General features: G+C 37.5%; 1 protein-coding gene and 2 pseudogenes across 1 annotated transcript; 2 read left to right on the forward strand and 1 right to left on the reverse strand.

Moving 5' to 3' along the window:
• The window catches only part of LOC133730703 (primary amine oxidase 1-like), a 76728-nt pseudogene extending 71749 nt beyond the window's left edge, over positions 1-4979 (forward strand).
• A 3824-nt stretch (positions 4980-8803) lies between these two features.
• On the forward strand, positions 8804-11078 carry LOC133730704 (primary amine oxidase 1-like; annotated as a pseudogene).
• A 373-nt stretch (positions 11079-11451) lies between these two features.
• On the reverse strand, positions 11452-22353 carry LOC133732881 (uncharacterized). The gene is made up of 14 exons (XM_062160482.1): positions 21917-22353; positions 21226-21395; positions 20329-20432; positions 17849-17915; positions 16836-16928; positions 16591-16755; positions 16320-16460; positions 16155-16232; positions 15495-15607; positions 15356-15416; positions 14601-14768; positions 12711-12812; positions 12202-12291; positions 11452-12085 (listed from the first exon to the last, which is right to left on the reverse strand). Exons 1-14 carry the CDS (start codon positions 22194-22196, stop codon positions 12023-12025), a joined length of 1695 nt encoding a protein of 564 aa, XP_062016466.1. The 5' UTR covers positions 22197-22353; the 3' UTR covers positions 11452-12022.
• Positions 22354-23328: the final 975 nt, after the last annotated feature.

Consider the following 23328-nt stretch of genomic DNA (forward strand, 5'->3'; position numbering starts at 1 on the left):
ACAGCTCAACAACAATTTCACAAATTGTCCGCCAAATCGATCCGTCAATCACCTAATCCAACACGATCTTAACTTAGCAATTTATTCAAAAACCACACAAATACAACAATCCAACGGTCGGATTCTAAATTAATGATGATCCAACGGTCGGATCGAAATTACGCGATGATCTAACGGTCAGATCCTCACGGATTGCCCTTAGGATCATCCTCCAAAATTATCACGAAGATCCAACGGTCGGATCTTCCTGAATCGTCCTTACAAACATCTCCACAAATTTATACGAAAATCCGACGGACGGATTCTCACGAATCGCCTCCCTAATCACTGTTTTGCATTTATACGAAGATCCAACGGTCGGATCTTCGCACATGACCACACAAAGTCACTGGGACAGTCATAAGATCATCATATCAAAACTACAAGTCCATCTGACGGTCCTAACTTCACATATCACAAATCTAACGATCGAAATCGATCGAAACTTAAAAATTCATAACTTAATCATACGATATCCAAAAATTTCATATAATATATCAAGATGATCGTATTGAAATATAGAATCTAAAAATGCACAGAAACTATATTTTTGACCCCCGGAGGTGGCCGGAAAGGGCCGCCGGAATTAGTGGAAGAGCCGCCGCCGACCACCGCCAATGGTGTCGGGGACGGGCTGCTCCTCTTCCTCTCATCATGCTTAACAACTTTCATAACTACCATGTAAGCTGAAAATGACCGGAAGTGGTTGAAATTACCTAAAACAGTCGAGGTGGCCGGAAAATTTCCAGAATCCGGCGAAATTTGCAGAATCCGGCAAGGCTTGATTTCGACGTTAAAACTTCAATTTAAGGCTTCGATCCCTTCTAGAGAGTTGTTAAGAAACTCAAGGTGAACTCATTGGTTCAAGAATCACAGAAAAATATGGTCTGTGGCTCGAGATATACCGATCGAAAGCTTCGGTGGTCGGAAAAATTCCAGAATCCGGCGATCTTGAGTTTCGACGTAAAAACTTCAACGAAACGCTTCGATTCCTTCTGGATAGTTGTTCAGAACTTCAAGACGAACTCACTAAGCCAAGAATCACATAAATAGGTGGTCTGTAACTCGAGATACACTGATCGAAGGGTTGTTTGTCGATCTAAACCAGTCGAGCTCCGATGAACGTGAAATCGTTCTACCCAGGTCTGGTCCTTCTTGGTGCTTGTTCAGAAAGTTGAGGCGAATCCAATGAGACAAGAATCAAGAGAATTGGCGGCCTGTAGCTCAAGATATCGAGATAGAACCAAATCGAGCTCAAAACGGAACCGTGTCCTCCGCCGCCACTGCCGGCCGTGTTGCGGTGCAAGGTTGCCACTGGTAGCTGCGCAAGAACGAGGTGGAACTATAGGAACTGGTCTGGTCTTGATTGGTGGTCGGTGGAGGGAGAGATGAGTTGATGAAGATTGCTCTGTTTCTTGGATGGTTTTCGGACGTGAGACAGAGAGAGTGAGAGAGAGTTGTCTGGTATGATTGAATGATTATTCAATTATGCATAATCATGAATGATGATTAAGACACCGGCCTTGAATCAAGGAACACCCTTCCTTTTAACAAAGGTGTTTGCCACCAACTGTTTTGGTTAAAAGAAAAACCGGTTATTACATTTATTTAAATTCGGAGTTTATTTGTTGTTTGTTTTTGTGCTTCATGGTTAAAAGGTGGGTGTGCTAGGGGTGTACTTAGTGGTATACCTTTTGTTGGGTGTACTCTGTGTAATGGCTTTTTCTGACGGCCCTATGGGCAGACCATTATTGTACTGCTTAAATGCATAATAAGATTGACCTCTTCAACTCAAAAAAAAAAAAAAAAAAAAGTACAGTGCTATAGCTTTGCACTTCATTTTTCTTTTACCATATATATGTATATATAAAGGATATTTTGCAATTCATTTAAATCTAAATATGATTACGTTCTACAGTAGCAAAAAAAATTACATATTTCATATATAGGAAGGTATGGAAACGATTATTATTTATGGTCTGTTTGAATGAAGGAAAATATGTGAAGTATTCATGTAAATAATTTCTAAATTAATCAAAGTTAAGTCAGTTCTAATTTTAAGGAGCCAAGAGTATCAAACACAAGATTAATTAACAACAACGTACACTTTCTTAAAGCAAAGCCATAACTTCATTACGTACATGTAATCTATACAATAAACACAAGAGCATCCACATACCCACCCTTTATTGGCATTACTAAACTCTGAAACATTTCCTTGATCAGAACTTATTGCGGTACCAAAAAAACACCTTTGGTATTAGGAGCATCTTCATCCAGCTCAACATAAGACACTCCTTAGCCTCCCTCCACAAAGCCTTGTAAATCGGACTCCCATCAAAACCATAGTAATATCCCAATATAGGCTTCACTGCTATTTTGGCCTCCATTGCATTATAGTGTGGCATCGTAGAGGAGATGATGAACAACATGTTTGTCTGTTATATTATGGAAAACATTATTGAGCACCCCATAGTCTCTATCCACGGTTGACAAAGCTCCTCTAAACCAATCCCACTCCGACGTGTCGTAATTCGGCAGTGAAGGGTGTGTATGCTGCAAATATGTGATCAACACAAGAACCCGTTTGTCATTAGTAAGGACACCCCATAAACACATACAAGCCAAGCCAATCACTTAGCCCATTGCAAGGCGGTAGAGCACAGAAGCAGTGACCAAAACTCCGAGATCCGAGATATATGTTTGAACGTTTTCTCGGTCGGAAAATATAGGACCATATAGTTTTTGTTTTATAATAAGTTCAACCTCTTAGTGATGGTGCTAATGCAATTAGAATTTGGGCGCTTTCGTTGTCTTTGTGATTTTTGTAACATGGCGATCGTGTTCATTAGTCCTTGCCATGGTTTATTAAACCACCTTTGGGTGGTGGATTTGCCGCTAGACCGTCCTTTGCTATATCACATGTCAAGTGTACTGGCACTAGTGTTGGCTGCACCACAATGGTTAGAAAAGGAAATTAATGGGCAGGCAACAATGTAACAATATCTTACTTGTTAGAAATAAATGTAGTTAAATTACTTCAAAAAAAAATAATAAATAAATGTAGTTCACAATAACCTAGAATTATCCAATTCATGGTTGTCATGAGTGTAAATGGTTGTCACAGGCCAAAATATGATCCCGGATAGGGTTATCAAATCATTAAACATTGAAATAGGAATTTTCTGTTCTTTATTGATTTCCTGCTTACATAAAAATCCACATTGTTTTGAGGTTTAGGATAAAATAAAAATTGCAATAAAAAAATATAAAAAATAAAAAAGCTGAGTGAGATGGTTATATAGAGCCCTAAAATGAATGATGTTGTTTTGTCAGTTTAAGAACACAAAACATTAGCAAGAGAATCCACGTTCATTTGTTCTTGGTGCATTTATGTGGCCTAGCCTTGTTCTTATTTGAAATGAATAAAATTCATACTGAATTCAAATTGTGATCTTCCTTGCAGGTTGGGCTAACTGGTTTGCTTGAGGTGAGGGGAACAGAATACACTCACAAAGACCAAATAGAGGAGGGAGTCTATGGTACACTAGTAGCAAAAACTAGTTTGGCTGCACATCATACTCACTTTCTTACCTTTCACATTGATCTTGACATTGATGGTGAATCTAACTCCTTTATCAATTCCAAATGTAACCAACCAGAGTGACTTACCCCAATTCACTTAGGAAGAGTTACCTGTACTGGAAGGTCTTAAGTGAGACGGCTGAAACTCTGAAAGAGAATCCGATGCAAAAAAAAAAAACTTGGCTTCACTGCAGCTGATCATCTTGTTGTGAAAGGGATCAGTGGACGGTGCATTATTATCTGACGATGAATATACACAAATCCGAGTGGATCACACCATAAACAAGTCAGAAAAATGGGCAGGAGGACCATATGCTGATTTAAGCCGAGGGGATGACACTTTGGCTACATGGAGCAGCAGGTACAAATTAATTAATTAGCTTAATGCACCACATTAGCAAGCTAAGTACGTAAATTCAACCGTTTAACATACTAGCATTTACCATGATTCAATTTCAATAAATAAGTCATTGATCCAGGAATAGGGAGATAGAGAATAAGGAGATTGCAATTGTCTTATGGTAGAACAATGGGTTTTCATCGTGTTCCTTACCAAGAGGATTTCCCAACATGCCAACTCTCAAGTCTTACCGGCCATTTTGAGCTCCGGCCATCAAATTTTCTTCGAAAGAAATCCTGTATTGAAAAACCACCCGAATATGTCAAGTGGCCGAATTGCTCATTCACCTTGAAGACGTCCAAGGTAGTGATTCTGCTTGAAGAGAATAGAGATCCACATTTCTGTTTTCTACTTTTCACTCATTTTCGAACTCCTTGCACCAATTCCCAATTGAGGCCTCAAATGACCAATATTGATTACATAATCAGCCAAACAATTTTACATGAAGTACTAGAAAATACTTCGATATATACCCTATAAATACTTTTAGCTATTTCTGCCGAATGTTTTAGGATTCAAATTCGAAGGAATGATGATTAGGAACTTGGGATATTTCTTTCATTTATTCTTGAACCAGTTGACCTTTTCTTATGCGAGTTGTAGTGGATTGAAGAATGAAGGTTGCGGTCAAATTCTATTGCTCTGGTGCTGCTGCTATGCTATCCACAACCATGGTAACTCTCTCTCTCTCTCTCTCTCTCTCTCTCTCTCTGTTTCGACTTAAAGTTCTTCGAGTTTTCACTAAATCTGTGGCAGTAAAGGCTTAAGCTTCTCTTGAGCTAGAGCTAGGATTTGATTCAATTAGTGAATACATAGTTGTTTTGATGAATTTAGTTCAAATTGATTTGGTAATCTGGAAAAGAAGCGTGTTTCTATGAAATGGTGATTGTTTTCGTTGCAGACTAAGAGAACGAAGAAGGCTGGAATCGTCGGGAAATATGGTACGTTGTATTGAATTTAAAGAGATCTAAATGCTTTTTCTGTTCTGTGTATTTTGATGGCTTCATTGGCTTGTATTGCTTTTGTGATGCCTTTGTGATTGTTTGTGAGAAATGTGTGGGGTTTAGCAGTTTAGCTTTCTCTTATTCGTTGATGTATTGGCTTTAATTTATAAGATGCTGTGCTAATCAAGTTTGGTATTAATTTATGTATAACGAGCTACTGCTGTGCTAATCAAGTTTGGTATTAATTTATGTATAATGAAATGCTGCTGTGCTAATTTATAGGTGTACCTTTTTTTTAGGATTAAGTACTGCTTACTCCCTATACTTAGAGTCTGTTTGGATGAGGGAAAAAATGATGGAATTTAATTGAAAGTGAGGATTTCATAATTCATAATTCCTAAAGCCAATTCCTTCGTTTGGCATTATCAGATTGGAAATTTTAAATTTCTCTGTGGAAAAAAACGAAGGAATTCGTTATTTAAATTCCTCATTTCAATTTCCACCAAAATAGGTGTCATTTACGAATTCTTTTGCAGTATTCAATTTTTATTTCCAAAACAAGACTTTGTTCTATTTTATCTTTTTATTTGTTTTAAACTTTCTTAATTTATAACACATTTCAAATCCTAAATAGATGCAACCAAACAATAGAAATTGCAATTAATGGAATTTTAGATTGATGGAGTTAAAGATTCCATCATTTATAAATTCCTACGGATTTTATAATTTTCTCTTCCAAACGCACCGATAGGGTTTCATCGTTTCAGTCCCTAACCTTCGAATTTCACCTAAAAAGTCCATGAACTCCCAATTTCCTCCCAATTGGTCCCTGCCGTCAAGCATCAGTCAAAAACTCAGATATCTTCCTCTAAAAAGTCTATTATACCCTCATTTACTTTAAATATATATATATATATATATATATATATATACACAGTCCGTCTCAGGTGCGGACGTCCGTACCGAGCTGACGGTACGGATTTCCTGTTTTCGACCACTTTCTGGCCACATTTTTACATCTTAACCGTTCAGTTTTTAGTTCCTAGTGTATAGATCACCTCTGCAAAATTTCAGCCAATTTGGTGATCGTTAAGGCATCCAAAACTGCAATTTACCATTATAAATACGAACGGTTCCGGTTCGACAGATTCGGTCCGTTCGTGTAAAATGCAGTTTTGGATGCCTTAACGATCACCAAATTGGCTAAAATTTTGTAGAGGTGATCTATACACTAGGACCTAAAAATTGAACGGTTAAGATGTAAAAATGTGGCCGGAAAGTGGTCGAAAACAGGAAATCCGTACCGAAAATTCGGTACGGACGTCCGCACCTGAGAAAATTCCTATATATATATATATATATATATTTCTCTTCCTCTCTGTTTTTTTTTATTTTTTTTTCTTTTTACCTCTTCTTCTTCTTCCGGCTCTCTCGCCTCCTTCTGTTCATCTCCTCATCAAGATGGTTCCAATCCACAGACCTTTTAGAGGTGAAATGAAAAAAAGAAATAAAAGAGAGAGAAAAAATAAATTTAAAAAGGGTTAAATACTGTTTACTCCCTGAACTTTCAGGGAAAAAACAGTTCAGTCCCTCCCTTTTTAATTTCACACGTTTACTCCCTCATCTCTCAATTTTGGACCAATAGGTCCATTCCGTCCAATTTCTCGGTTAAGTCACTGTTGTGGTTATCCCTTTCGCTGTAAAATGTCTTTCCTACCCTCAATTCTTTTTTTTAATTAATTTATTTTTTTCCTCTCTCTCTCTCTCTCTCTCTCTCTCTTTTCCCTTCTGCTTTTCTCTCTCTTCTTCCTCTTCCACCACCGATGGGATTGGGTGGATCCAAAACCACAACTCCATCCTCCACCTCCCCTCCCAACTTCTCCTTCACCCCATCCGAATCCGAATTCCTATTGATCCCACCTGCTTCAAGCTCAACCTCCAGCTCCTCGACGCCGACAGCTTCAAATTGGTGAGACGAAGAACATAGATGTACGATTTTAGGAATTTGTAGACTTGGTTTGCAGAAGCACTAGAAGATCAAGACCCATATCGATCTTCTTGATCAAAAACCCAGATTGAAACCCAGCTGGCTGAGACTTGATGGCTTGTGCTCAGATCGGATCGGGAAATACAGTCGGCGTTTTTTTATTTACTGCTTACCATCTCTCCAAAACCCCCAACCTCTTCTGTCTCCCAACCACCACCTCCCACCCACATTTCCCGATCTCAACTCACACAACTCATACACAAAATCAGAAAATCAAAACCTATAAAATTTTCATGTTCTTGAACCAAATCCAAATAAAAAAGAATAAGAAAAACTGAAATAGTTGTTCTCCCAAACCCAGATCGATGAAATGGTTTGTACGCTCATCAGAAGCTTCAGCGACATAGAGCCTCAGGGGATTCGATTCTTCTTCTTATTTAGCTTCGAACTTGATCGGGTGGGTCTCTGTAGGCAAGGTCGGAGTCAGAAAGGGTGAGGCAGAGTGGTCGAAGGTGGGGATGGAGACGGTGGAGGTGGAGCTGCTTCCGCTCGGTGGTCAACAAGTGTTTTCTAGCGTTTGATCGGCCGGTGGATTTGGGGCTATTTTCGGGTAGCAGCTAAGCAAAGACGACGCGGGGATTCGACCCTGAATCTGGTTCCTCCATGTCCGACGTCAATCGAGACCCATATCGATCTTCTTGATCAAAGAGCTCCGAAATTAAATGAATCGGAGAAGCTCCAGGGGTCTGATCTGCTACAGCGACTCTGCTCGGGACTTGGTGCTTTGGGGTTAGATGGGCTTTGGTAGAGGTATGAGTGAGAAGTGTGGGCTGGTTTGGCTTAGGTTAGGGAGAATAAACAGAAGAAAAAGAGAGAGAGATGGAAGAAGAAGAGAAAACAGAAAAGAAAGGAAAAAAACAAAAGTGAGGGTATAATGGGCATTTGAGAGTGGAAGAGATTGCCACGTCAGCTATTTGACAAAGTTTTTGGACGGAGAGTAACGGAATGGACCTATTGGTCCAAAATTGAGAGATGAGGAAGTAAACGTGTGAAATTAAAAAGGGAGGGACTGAACTGTTTTTTCCCTGAAAGTTCATGGAGTAAACAGTATTTAACCCATTTAAAAAAAAAACAAAGTAAGTGAGGGCATAATAGACATTTTCGGCAACTTTAACAGAAAATTTTGACGGCAGGGACTAATTGGAAGGAAATTGAGAGTTCAGGGACTTTTTAGGTGAAATTCGAAGGTCAGGAACTGAAACGATGAAACCCTATAAATATAGGGAGTAAACAGTATTTAATCTTTTTTTTTAATTAATAAAATTCTCTCGTACCGTCAAGATTCTCCATAATATATATATATATATATATATATATATATGTATGTTTAAGAAATCCAAGCTCACCCAAAGTTTCAATCCTGGATCCACCATTGTATGCAACCCTTAATGAACCTTGATGCTCCCTTATTATATAGAGACTTGCAACATGTGACTTGTTATAAGAGGAAGTACAGTTGCAAAGGCATGTGTGGTTGACGATGGTGTCCATCACATTATTTCACCGTCGAAGCTCAAAGCAAAGCAAAGTCAAATTAAATGTCTTTATCTCAGCGCAAGGCATGGTCTAGTGAGATGCAAGAAGCCTTCAGAATTAAAGTCTACGACAATCTGAGTTGGCCGGCCATTAAAGGCAGGCCACCCCTCGCTATATTATGCAGATGCCAAATGTAGAAACACCAGAGAATAGATTCCAGGCATTGTTGCCTATTTAGTGTTGTCAAGAAGCACCTAATCACAAATCTTATTTAGGACTTTGGCAAATCAAAATCCATGACTGTTTTTGTTTATAGCTCTAGTTTTGATCTTACAATGCTGCTTCACATGTAGTATATACCTTTTCCTAAACCCTCTCGGCCCAACTGAGATCAACAAAGTCAGGCTCATAGTTCAGAAGTCTCACCTTGCAACTCTTCCTAATCTCACCTTTTATTATGTCGATATCGAAGAGCCTGAGAAGGCAGACGTCCACAAATGGTTTTCTTCAAGCTCAAGCAATCCAAAGAGGCGCATTTCTGCCCCTCCCCGCCGGATACACGTGGTGGTTCAAGGCGGCGGTGATGCCCACGAGCTCGTGGTGGACTTGGACACCAACATTATCATATCCAACCACGTCTACACCGGTAATGGCTATCCTCCCTTCACCTTTAATGAGTTGTTCAGAGCTAGTAAGCTTCCTTTGCCTTACCCCAAATTCAAGAAATCAATGTCAACTAGGGGATTGAATTTGTCTTAAGTTTCTTGCATTCCCTTTACAATTGGCTGGTATGGGAACATATCACAAGGAAGACTCTAAAAGTTGAATGCTGCTATAGAGGAGGGTCACCATTCTTGTGGATGTTGATTTGATGAAGATCACAATGTACACTGATAGGTTCATAGCCCCTTTGCCTAAAGCTGAAGGCACTGATTTCCAAACCCCAAATGGGAAGTCAAATTATGATCATTGCAACAAAGCTAGTGGATTTTCCATTAAAGGCCACAAGGTGAAGTGGGCAAACTGGGTTTTTCATGTTGGGTTCAAGGCTAGAGCAGGAATGGTAATTTCAACAGCTTCAGTATTTGATGCCACAAAGAAGAAGTATAGGAGGGTGTTATATAGAGGGCATGTGTCTATGAGACCTTTGTGCCTTTACATGGATCCTCCCAATGAATGGTATTTCAGGACTTTTATGGATATAGGTGAATTTGGGTTTGGGAGATCAGCTGACGCTCTTCAGCCATTAATTGATTGTCCTGGAAATGCTGAATATGTAGATCGGTTTATGGCTGGGGCTGATGGGGAGGTACACAAGGTACCAAGGGCTATTTGCATTTTTGAATTGTACTCGGGTGATGTTACAATGAGACATACTGAAATTAATGTACCTAGCAAATTGGTAAGGTAGTGTTTGATTAATTGAGCTTGTGATTTTGAACATTGAGCTTTGTACAAGAAAAGGAAAGGTGTTATGTTGATATAAATTGGGCGGTTTTGCAGATAAGAAGTGGGCAGCAGGAGAAGACTCTGGTGGTTAGAATGGTAGCTACTATGGGTAACTATGATTATGTTCTTGATTGGGAATTCAAGCAAAGTGGCACCACTAAAGTTGGGGCAAGTTTCTTTTTCTTTTGGTCCTCTCTGATTTTCATGTTGCTGATGATTGAAATTTTATTTTGTTCTTTTTAAAGGTAACCAGAGCAGTATATCAAAACCAATTCACTAATACTTGCTGGAACTGTCTACATTTCTCTCCAAGCAGTAGTAGATTTAGAACTTTTGATTATTCCAGAGTTATGAAGAAAATCCCTAGTCTTGAATATTAACACTATTGCAATTCTGCAAGCCGTAACTTTCTACTTACTTCAAAGTTATCTTTTTAAAACATTTTATCAAACCCCTTCATTTTCATTTCAAAAGTAAAATTCAATAAACCAAGTTCCAATGGTGGCCTATTCATTACCTAGATTTGTTCCATCTGTCTCTAAAACCAAAAGCCTAAAGAATGAATACATCTGAGAAGTCCAAATTGAATTCCTGATTTGATTTGAGAGATATTACACCTTAATTCACATTTATTCACGAGTTTGAGAAAGTCTTGTGTCAGGCGGTCGGACCACTAGATTTGTCATATGAAAGTCACATGATAAATTATTCAAAACACACACTCCAATAACTCATTTCACCCAAAGTATCAAAAAAAAAAGTAAAAATTACGCGTTATTCTCTGATTAATCTATCAGTACCCGACCACTAATATCAAATGTTCTTCTCTAATAAGTTGTCCACTTTGTTTCCAGGTGGGCTTGACTAGTGTCTTGGAGGTGAAGGCCACGTCATACACAAATGCTGACCAGATGACGGAAAACGTGCAAGGAATGTTGGTCTCAAAAAACACTCTTGTCGTTAACCACGACCACATCCTCATGTACCATCTAGACCTACAGTAACGACAACTCCTTTGTAAAAGCCAAGATGAAAACAGAAAATGCTAACGACGGCGCGTCACCGAAAGAATTATTGGAAGCTAGTTAGAGAAACAGCCGAAACTGAAGTCGAGGCTAGGCTACGGCTAATTTGTTAATAGTGATTAGTGAATCAGAAGTTCATTTTGCATATCCCGAGTACAATGTCAGGTATGCCGAGCAGAATATCAGAAATTTCATTATGCAAATGCTACCAGTTTCGGCAACCCAACTGGCGTAAATTGATAGCTTTTTTACTTCAAAAAAAAATTCTAAATTGAAAGCTCCACTAGTATTGTCTATTCCACACAATCAACACTTTCAGCATAAACTCCACACTCTCCGTCCCTTTCTATGATCCACTGTAAATGGACATTATGTAACCTAGACATGTTTTCTCCAACATTGAAATGTATAGAACTAATCAATTTAGGCCAATTTTAAGCGTTTAAGAAATTGCAATTAGACGTTAGACATAATAGGGACCAAAAATGTGATTCAAAAATATTTAAAACGAATCAAAGTCCACATTCTACAGACCTCAATAAGGTCAGACCCACAACAAAGACAACAAATTAATCTGCTCATACTACAAAGTAAGATCATTCTGAAAATTAGGTACTCATAACCCTGCTTGTGCCAAAGAAATAATATAACATCTAAAACTGCATGCGCTGCTACAACTGGGTCATGTAACTAGTAAACCTGTAGGAAAATCATTCTATCTTCACCTTTGACCATCTATTTGGTTGGTATTACATCATCATGCACAAAAGTAAAGATAATCTATGCCCAGAAATGTAGCTTCAATAAAATATGAATCTCAACAAAAATTTCCTCGTCACCTTGATGGTTCACCTTGAGTTCTCAGTCTGGTCCAATCAGTTGTAAATTGTAAGCGTCTGCCCTACTACCAACAGCTGGATGATCCTTGTGACATAAACTAACCAACACAACAAGAATGGAACTACTAATAACTCGGCAATCGAATCTAAGCCACATAGAGACTCTTTAGTCTTCAGTGCCAAAAAAGTAAAGTTCTGACATATCCTACTTCTGCTAATCAAGCTGTTTTCACTTTACGTGAGGGAGGTCGTCGAAATAAACTGATTAGATCATCAAGACCCTGCAGAAGCATTTTAGCAAATTGTCAGCAACTTATCCATTGAAACCACTACAAATAAAATGAGTGGCATAATAAACATGTTTCTTCTTTAATAGTATAAGGAATAGAAGCAATACCCTAGTTGTGATGACAAGAAAACTGAAGAGCACTATCAGATAGGATCCCAGTACTAGAAGCAATAACAAGTCAAATGTCACACTGGCCACCTGAAATAAAGATGGTGTAAAGAGATTGTGATATACATCAGCCAAATATATAGCAAGTTTGAAATTAAAAGAAATTCGAAAGAGTCATATTTAAGCTTGAGGATTATCATAGTTAGACAGCATTTGGTTCACAAATAGAACGATTAGAAACACCAAAAGAAGAAAAATAAAAGAACCCCATCATTATATAGTGACCTAAGGTACACTCAAAACAAGAAATTTGCAGTTTCTAATATGGAATCCATCAGTAAGATCTGAATATAAATTTTTATCTAGAAATGTAGCAAGTGTGAACACCAACAAATGAAAAAATAACCTTGACTATCCTAAAGTCTTACACAGGATATACAAGAAGCAAATACATAATATCAATATAAACACTAGCACCTTTCTTTTTCTCTTAATAAGAAAATTAGTACCTGATATATGTTAAGGCTAGCCCTAGTTGAATCATAGAAAGTAAACACTCCATCAAGAACCTCATGCTGCACATTCACCTCATCAGTATGATCTTCCAATTCCTGTGAATAACAACAATCTGATGAGGAAATATATCAATGATTGCAGAAGTAATAAGATCATGATTTTTCTTGACTATCTCATAGTCTTGCACACAATAATATTGCCAGCCTGAAACACACTGGCTTGCCCTTATCCCCAATTCTTTTTGTTTTCCTTGTTTGACGAGAAACAGAATTTAGTAACACAAAGTCACAAACGGTGATAATATAGGGGACAAGGTGTCCACTTTTATATCTAACAAATTTAAAACCATCTAAGAAAACAGAAAAAGGCGTTCAATCAAAACTAAGAACCAAATAGCACAAAAAGCTAAAGTACAACAGATTACCAAATTCCAATTCAATTATATATATAGCATGAAACGAGCTATCTGTAAATGCTGAAGAAGCTGATCCCCAAAGGGACACAAAATATTGATCACCATCCCACAAGTGATCTACCTCCTCCACCCCTAGCTCCTGAAAGATCTCTCTGTTCTGTTCTCTCCCGGCCATCCAAAAGATTGCCCCAACACTGCACATCCTCGAAGCACCATTCCCATCTTCCTTCCTCCAAAAAACTTATACATCTCACACAGAATAAACTGGGACGAACCATCTCACATTAGACTCCATAAACTATTTCTGGCATAACACCATTGCAATCGGGCAATTTAGGCGAAAATCAGATGAAATTTTCGGCAGACGTTTTGCCATCACACAACAATGTCAGGAGAGGCATTGGGAAGGCCATCCTTCCATTAATAATAATCAAAGATAACATCTGAGGAGGTAATACCTTAGGAGGTAATTTAGCTTTCCATGTTGCAAGAGAAGGACATAAAAGAGTTGTCCATTAATTGTTTTAACTAGGATTTACAAGACAGTCAAAAAACAGCTGTAACTTCCACTCCTCGAGCCAGCCAATTTGAAACTGGCAAAATAATTTCTAAATGAACCAGTAAGTTGTCTTGATCACTAAGATTCCTTCGAAACCCAAAATCACAGACTAAAGGATAAGACAAATCTGCACATAACCTAGCAGTCGAAGCGGTGTGAAACTGGTAGATTCTAGACTGTTCTCCCCCCATCCAAACAACTGGACACGTTTCTCAAAACCTGACTTTCCCTGTACCTGTCCTCTCCCCAGTTTCTAACCTATGATTCTATGAAAATTTTGGCCTGCTTGAAGTTTGACCATTGCAACACAAGGTTTTTTTTTTTTTTTTTTTTGATCTGAAGCAACAAAAAGTTTGAATACAAAAATATTAAGTCATTCAAATTAGAGACCAAAAGTAAATATTTGTTACATACATCACATGCAATTTTATTAATCCTGTAATGGAGCATTGGCAAACTTCTGCAAGTTGAATGCAGAACATTGTCAAGAGTATAGCTACATCCTTCCGACATGTTAACTTTACAACTTAGTTTTTCATACAGTACATAAACTAGATAGCACATTACATATATGTATATATACACGTAAATACTACACGCGTAGTGAAGATCATGATCAGACATCCACAATGTGAACATCGCAAATTTAGCCACACCATACCAGTGGTGTGTCATAAGACTCAACCATTCAAATTATGTGGTCTACTTTGCAGAGTCCACACTTCAGATCAGGCCTCTACGTTGTATCTGGTGTGCTGAAATTTCTTCTCTACATTATTATGTGTGTGTGTGAACGCAATTGCAGAGTAAACAAATTTCAGCACACCATTATGTGAACGCAATTGCAAACGACAAAGGCCAAACACAATGAAAAAAATATATATATATAATGAAAACTAAGAAGTAAACCTTTTTCAATGCCAAGATAAATGGATCATTCTTTGATAAAAATGGCGCCACTCGAGGTGTTTGCGACAATAGATCCAACCAAGATTTTATGTATGAAGGATTAACTGCCAAACTGCTGTTTTCTGCAAAGATTTGAATGTTCTTTCCTTTGTGACCATAGATATGCCTCTGCATGTAGTAAGAAAAAAACAATGCATTAGAGACTGCAAACAACTAACGTGGACACTCAGTTATAAACTAGTCTACTTTCCAATTCTGTAAACAAATATTAGCAATTTTATATTTTAGAATTCATATGTTACATATTCCTGTTCTAGAAACTAATACCATATAAATAGCCATAGACTAATTTTGTCCATGAATACCCATGCACTTTTCATGTACAGGAGAGAGCAAGTTTTTAATGTTTTGATGCAAAAGCTTCTAATGACATGATACCACACTTTCCACTGTACTAAATCAGGCCACACGTACACTTAATGATTCACACTTCATTACGCCTCTCCAGACCTACCAGTCTAGTTGTCTAGCAGACAGAATATTCCACATAAATCTGCCATCCTAATTTTCAGGTTTTCACTTGGACATTGATATCATTATAAACATTTCCCTCCTCAAATTCACTTGTAACAAGGAATAATAGGATACTTAATTTCATAGTATATGAACCAAGAAGAGGTAGAGCTAGCCAAAGAACTACAAAGAGAATCGTACCCCAAAAAAAAAGAGTTTATATTCTAACAAGTCAACCTTACCGCAAGGCTCTCAGCAACTAACTTGACACTTTTAATGATTGCAGTTTCATTAACAAATTGCCTGCATAGAATCAAGATTTCAGCAATAGACTATTATACATTACCATTAGTATGAGAAGTGGGTATAAGAAAACATAACCTGCCATCAAGCAGACTTCCAGTGCTTTCTAACAGTTCAGGAGCAACAGAGAGTTCGGAAAGGGTGGCAGCAGTAACTCTCAGCCGTGAAAACTGTTCATGTTCCCAAGCTACCTACAGCAGGTAAGACGGTTTACCACATGTTATACACTCTACAGTGTAGGTGCGCCATGAAAGCACATGTATGGTCCAGGACCAAAGCACAAACTGACAAAAAAGATTGACAAGCACAAAGGAAACAAAAACTAAGAGCTTTATGTTGATGCTGGAACCAGAAGTTACCAACAAATAATTTCAAAAACAAATGAGCAATACGGACTTAAAATCAAAGCCAGTAGTTGAACTGAATTCATGAGTGTCGAAAGTTTCCCAAGTACAAGATGTTAAACTAACCTAGCGACCAGGGATAGAAAAACAAGTTCATGACCTGGACACAACAATGTACACTACTTCCAGACTTGAGATAAATAATCATTACTGTTCCAAAGAATTAAGTGAAACTGACTGGACATTATAGGTACGTAGTTTGAGGCATTGAGCATTAAATTTAACCATGGAAATCCCTGTTATACAGTATTAAATTGTTATTCCCATAACATAGCAAGGTAGTCTTGTTTTTTCACCATATGGTATACATGGTACTTCAAGCATATCAACTTACTCGAGGATTTGAAATATTTATTTTCTTGTGCTTCAGACCAACTGTAATGCCCAACTCTTCTGCTACATCAGAGAAACCCTACAAGAATAACATAAGATGCATTAGCATCACCCAATCCAAGTCAACAATAATTGTTATCCATCTAATAAAATGATGTTAGCTTACTTCAAATATTTGCTTTATGTAGGCATTCTCTGGAGGCTTAGAGACATGAACCCACAATTCTTTGTCCCATGAGCCAATACTATTCAAGCAAATAGCGTAGTCAACACTTTCACGCAGGCGTTGGTCAAAGCTCCGGAGCCACTGTAAAATATAAGCAACTTAGACAAGAAAACACAAGAGATAACAGACTGAAGATGCAAAGGAAATGAATAAAAAAGATAAGGATTGGAAAAAAAAAAAATTGAAGTTGTAAGTAGGAGATCTTCGGCACCTTATTAGTTCCATTGTAGTTATAAGGTCCTCCAGATGTCAACCCGAAAAGCAAATTGTACCTTCCTCTCGTCTTGGGATTTGAGTAAAGAACAGAAAACAACCTAGCAATTTCAAGTAGGGCGACAACCCCACTTCCATTGCTATCACTTCCCACTGATAAAGACTACAAAACAAAAGGTCGTTCACCTTTATAAGCTTAACAGCAGCTGAGTTTATTAGAGATTTGTCATTACATTTACTTACAGGAGCTGCCCCAAATGTGTCATATGATGCTACAATAGCGATAGTTGGAAGTTGATTTGTGTCTCCATCAGTTTTCAATCCTGACAACCATCCCTGAATTCAAAGGAACATTTAATTTACGAATAAGACGAAGCAAGCTAAACTCTATCTGTTGCATCTTCAGTCTTTTCTGGTTTAAAATAATGCACATAATCAAGACCCAACTGCTGATCACAAAAAAAGTAGTAACTGAAATTAATATTTTATGGCCAATCACCAATTGACAGTGCCAAATACTGTTACAATTTTCTGGTTTAAAATACTGTTACCATTTTATGCCCGATTACTGTTCTTTGATATCTCTTGTTCCTACTTAAAGTTAGCCACCAGTAGCCTTTAAGAAAGGTTCATTTATTCTCTCTCTTTTTCATTTTTCTAATTCCCAGGATCACTCAAACCCAGTTGACGGAGCTCAAACTGAGGCATCCTGCCACACCCAACATTAATTAGGTTACTGAAAACTGTGGGGGAATTTGAACCCCAAACCACGTGATAGCAAACCATCAGCTTGATTATTCCTATTAACAAATGTTTAAAACCTGCAGCTCACAAGACCAAACCCAACATGACATAAGAGCCCTAAGGTGTAAAACCGACAAGAGAAACTTTTTGAAAGAAAAGGACCGCTGCTAAACACAAGAAAATGCAGAATAACACATAATCTTGGAACTTAATACCATGATACAAATTGTTTATAGTTGCAAAGGAAAAATAATATTAAAACAAATCGACTTCACATGCAAATGTCTATGAAGACTGTAAAACCTTTGTGAAAGGATGGAGTCCTAAAGTTATTATAGAACCCTGGATCTTACCGGATCCTATTATGATGATTCAAGGTAGCAGATGGAAGATTTTTACCATGACATATTCCATATAATTACTAGTGATCTAGAAATCCAACTTAAAGAAGCTGCCAGATGATAGAAAAAAGGATGGGGGAAATAAGAATCAATAGACTTTCAAATTTACACCTGAATATTTGTAATGGTGGGTGATGCACGTTTCTTAGGTTCTGGAACTGAAACAACAAGCTTGTATCTGCAGTATATCATCAGAAAAATGTATCAGAGATTCAGAGTTCTACACAAAAACTACACATTATCTTCAAGTCAAGCTCATTCCAAACTGGATATAACAAGTGTACAATGTTGTTGGCAAGTCCATAAGCTCATGAACAATGTCAATCATACAGTAAACAGAAAAAAGTCTACTTTTTAGGATTTACTCAAAGCACAATAAAGATCATCGAATAATGAAGATCTCCAAAAGAAGAACAAACGAAATGATAAGAATATCAGCTTATCATACAGTAAACAGAAAAAAGTCTACTTTTTAGGATTTACTCAAAGCACAATAAAGATCATCGAATAATGAAGATCTCCAAAAGAAGAACAAACGAAATGATAAGAATATCAGCTTATTGGTCTTTCTTCTCAATGTGTTAGCCAAACAGAAGGAAAGACAGTTAAAGCCGATAACTATTCACACCATTGAAGCTGAGACCTTAAATTATATGAAATTGGTTATGGTGACACGCACCGTCCCATGTCTAGGTTTCTAATTCATCTAATGCCCAGATGTACGGTAAGTTTGGCTATAATCAGTGTTGTGATTCAATAATACTAGACGACAAAATACAAGAAACAAATAGATAAAACAGACCCATCAAGGAGTTCTACAATTCTAGCATCCAGCCTCCAAAGTCCATCAGAAGTCTATCAGTTAAAAAATTTTAAAGTTGCAGCTAATTCTTCCATTCAAAGTTTCTCAACATAACAAGCTACTGTAAACCTGAGGGATGAAGATACTTTGATCATTACATTCACAGAAAGTCACACATCATAACCACATTGTCCAACATGAGTTCATTGGAAAGACCTTATTCCATCAACTTCTGATTTCATTGAACTTACAGTACTCACATTGAAAACCTGATAAATCAACATTCACTCAAAGTTTGGGAAGGGTGAGCAGGAGATTTCATCTTTCAACGACCATGATTCTTTTAAACGATAAGGAACTAATGCCTATGTCAGTATCCTGCCAATTCAGGTATAAAACATACCATGCTAATCCAAGAGAGTAGATAAGATACCAATTATGCCTTGGTTACTGATGCAACTCCATATGTAACTAAGGCAATTTTGGTGTAAATATAAGTCTCCATGGAAATGTAAGAGCCCAGGGAATAAAACCTGATACATAACTAAATCTAGAGTCTAGCAGTTCATTTGTTGAGTTATTTGGTTCTAGAGCTATTAAGAGTCTATTAGAGTCTTGGGACAAGTGCAATGTCTTTAAGTTCTTCAAGGGTCTCCTGCTATCTAATGAGTCTTCGATAAGTTTCTGGGTGTTGTATCAATCTAATCTATCGCATAAATAAAGAGACAAGAACTTGCTCTCCAAAATTTGAAAAAACTGACGGATGTGACCTCAAATACGAAAAAAGCTCTTGAAACCAAATTAATGAGTAGGGACAATTAAGTAAACCCACAAAAAATAAAATAAAAATTTATTAGACACGTTTCAGAAAAGATTGCCCAAAATAAAATAAAGATACATTACATAAAAACCACCTTGGTTGAGAAAGCAAGCTCTCATTTCAACTTAACTTCACCCACAATTTGTGGGCCGCTGCTAGTGTAGATAGAGATGAACCTTTTGAAGCTATGTATTGTCAACACCGAGAATGAAAGAAAATTTGAATTTTGCTAAAGACTTTTTGCCTCGGTATTATCATTTTGTCTCTCTTCTCCCCCCTTTCTAATCTGTTTCCCCAAATTTTCTCAAACTACAGCAGCTATTAACCCACTCTGTTTTCTCCATCTATTCTATCTTAAAACTTCTACGTTACTAATCCCGCCATAACCATATGACACCCCGTTGCTTTGTTGTACATAATATGTACAAATAAGCCAAATACAATCCTATGTGAAAGAATACCCAAATTATCTGCCTTGTGATTCAATATAGTACTATTTCTTTCCAGCCAAATAACCCATACAAAGCACAAGTCGCAGACTGAAAGAGAACAACTCCAAGAAAAGTCCCTACCACTCCAAACACATCTATCAACCAATCCTTAATTTTCCTAACGAAATTGCAAATTTCAATAATTATCAGCTTATCTCCTTGCAAGGATAAACAAGTATAAATCCTCCTTTGCGTCTTATCAAAAGTACAAACAGGTAAAGATTGTCCTTTTATCAGTTAACAGTCTTCCAAATCAACTTATTCAGCTGTATTGAAAAATCCAATCAGTTACCTATCCTTCAAGAGTGTGGCAATCCTTATACATCCAAAGCCATTGTTATGCTGGAACTACAAACTTTACTAAGATTATCTAAAGAAATATGAAATTCATCTCATTGTAGATAATATCCATATTATACTATGAAGCTGTTTGTTTAGAAACTAGAGCTAAAGTCTCCACATAAAGCAATTTACTTACCCTCCAGTAGTCGCAGTAGCAGGCTGCCCGGTGGCATCATTCCTCTTGACATCAGCCAACACAGCCTCAATATCATCATCTTCAAAAGCAAAATATACAGGATACTGTAACAGAACATACCACCACAAAAATACTCTTTAGAAAAACATAACTTAGAGAAACAACTGAAAATAATATAAATTATTATAAATAAATAAACCCGAAAGATTAAGAAATACTCCAGGTAAGATTTTGGGTTTACAAAACAGGTGTAAATAAAATTCAGTTTATGGATGACAATCAGCATCTCACTCTTATTTGCAAGCATTGACATATAAAGACACTAGATCGTTCTGGGATTAATAAAATGTAGTTGGTGGAAGTAAAATAGATTTTAAATTTATCCTTTGAAATCTTCAATTTTAGCTTACGCATGTATGTCCAGCAAACAGAAATACAAGCACACACCACATATATATACATGCATATATACTACATATATACACAGTCCTGTTGACTGACTTGAGTAGCTGCAACCAAAGCCCTGTTGACTGATATGTATAACTATCAAACTAAGGACCTGAAATCAAATGATATATGGCATTCACTAGAAGAAACAATAATAAGGAAAAATCAATCATCTATTTTAAAGAAAGAAAAAACACTTGAATAACAAGAAACTGAAACAATGAGAGCCAAAGAAACTCGAGGGTGAAAAGAAAAAAAAGAAAAAAAAAAGTAATCTCCATAAATAGCTTTAAACATTTATGCTAGTATATGCCAGTTTTAAGAAATAGCTAACATAATGCAAAATCCATAGGGAGATAGGCATTAAATCCATAAATAGAAAATTGCAAGAAATAAAGACAACAGCATGATTATAGAAAGAATAAGAAAAGCTATGTCAGTTTGACTCACAGGTATTTTGGAATGTATAAGTAGCTTTTCAAGTTCAGCCAAAACATTCTTCAAAACATCCTCTCCATCAGTCTCACGACTACTTTGTGCCGTTTCTCGATTTTCGGGACTAAACATCTGGGGAAGCAAAATCAGCAAGCCTCCCAAAGGCTGCTTCTGCGTAATATATTCTGCCATATGATCAACAATCTCAATCAGCGATTAGCAACGGAAGGTTGGTAAACATCATCCAACCAACAATGCCACTAAAAATAAGTTACAGTTCAAGAATCAATTGAATCAAACATCTTCGGGCAAGCAAATGACATTCATAACGCAACCTAAGATATCCAAGGAAGGTTGGTAAACATCATCCCACTAACAATGCCACTAAAAATGAGCTACAGTTCAAGAATCAATTGAATCAAACATCTTCGGCCACGCAAATGACATTCATAACGCAACCTAAGATATCTTATTGAGTTACTAAAAAGAATTGATTTTACTAATGAAAACTTGCTCATTCCTATTCGAGCTGCTCCATTTCACCTATACAAGAACCATTTCCCAGTTTAAAAGAAGCACTTGTCAGTTTCGCTGAGACTATCTTCGTTCCTAAGCAAATAATCCAGAAATCTTGAACAACCTAATAACACTAAGAAATTGAGCTGCGGCGAATGAGACTGATGCAAATTTAGAAGAGCAGAAGTACCTCTGACGAAGGTGATGTTGAGTTCACGCAAGGGGATGATGAGGACGGTGCGAGAGAGATCGGAGCCAGGAGGGGAGTGCAAGGAGCCGGCGTGGTGATTCAGATTGGCGAGGCGAGATCCGAACTGAGCACCCGACATGTCGTATTGGATCAGACGGTAGACGTCGACGACAGTCGCGGCGTCACAGAGCTCGACGCAGGCGACGAGAATGAAGAAGAGCGCGATCACGGAGTAGACGGACTCCAGCACTTGGCGCTGGCCAGGCTTCCCATGGCCCATTTTCGATCTACTCTCTGCTCTCTAGGGTTTGGGATCGGAGGAGAGAGAGAGAGAGAGCGATGGAAATAAAGTGGGAGAGAAATCAAATGGGTAGGAGAGAGTGAAGGTGGGTTAGACTGACTCTCACTGCCAACTCCGGTGCTTGACTCTAGTTAATCATGGTTTCGATTTGTATTGGGTTTTTTATATTTCCCTCTATTATTTATTTTTTATAAAATAAAATAAATAGAAAATAAAAGGCCTTGAGTCTATCGTCTAATTAGAGCTTTTCTAGTGCTTGGTCTTTGACATATGGCCGACCGTAAGCAAGATCGATTGGCGAAATTATTAAGAAAGTTGTAGCCCGAGTATTTGGCCCAAAACCCAAATCCAATTGGCTTAACAGCTTATAGAAAAATTTCCACGACCAAGCTAGATCAAACACCGATCCTAAACTCAAAGCTTTGTCTTCTCTCTTCATCACGTTCTTCACCTTCAAATTCTCTTCAATTTGTATACACTAGCTACCGCCTTAGAAAAGCATAAAAGCTATAGCTACCGGTCATGAGCAAGTAGGAGGTGTTAAAAGCATTGGAAAACAAGTTTCAGAATTAGTGATTCCCCAAAGCTATGAAGCAGAAGCTAGAACCCTAAAATTAGGAGCTGGAACTCTAGATATATGGAGGTGGCTTGTCTAGTACCTATATGGGTAAGGTTTCAATTAGAATATCTAATTTTGCTTCTGTTAGACCTATCTGAAATTCTACGTTTTCACCTCCTTTCCAGAAATTGAGCCATCTATGTTTTCCATACGGTTCCTTGAGTTGCAAGATACGTAAATAAACAAGGGAGAGAGAGAGTTTTGGTGTCTTAGAAGTGGAGGAGTAAGAAGTCAGGTGTGATTCTTTTCCTGATTTGATAAATTCTTTGTTGGTTCTGATGGTTAATTCAATTTGCAAATTGGGTTATGTTTTTGATTTCAAACTCCTTAAGCTATTATAAGACCTGAAAAATTTGAAAAAGGATTCATTGTTAGAAGAACTTGCAATAGATTGGAAGGATCAGTCTTTATTAGTTCATTTGTTGTTACTGAGTAAAACTCTTTTCTCATTTTGATTAAACCAGTTCTCATATAAATAGTTTACACCAAAGG

Source organism: Rosa rugosa, chromosome 2 (assembly GCF_958449725.1).
Source record: "Rosa rugosa chromosome 2, drRosRugo1.1, whole genome shotgun sequence".
Taxonomy (NCBI): Eukaryota; Viridiplantae; Streptophyta; class Magnoliopsida; order Rosales; family Rosaceae; genus Rosa; species Rosa rugosa.

Coding starts and splice junctions, on each gene's coding strand:
- LOC133732881 (XM_062160482.1), bottom strand. CDS start 22,196: ATGGGCCATGGGAAGCCTGGCCAGCGCCAAGTGCTGGAGTCCGTCTAC. Junction 16,461..16,590: donor ACTACAATGGAACTAATAAG/GTGCCGAAGATC, acceptor TATATTTTACAG/TGGCTCCGGAGCTTTGACCA. Junction 15,608..16,154: donor TAAATATTTCAAATCCTCGA/GTAAGTTGATAT, acceptor TACCTGCTGTAG/GTAGCTTGGGAACATGAACA.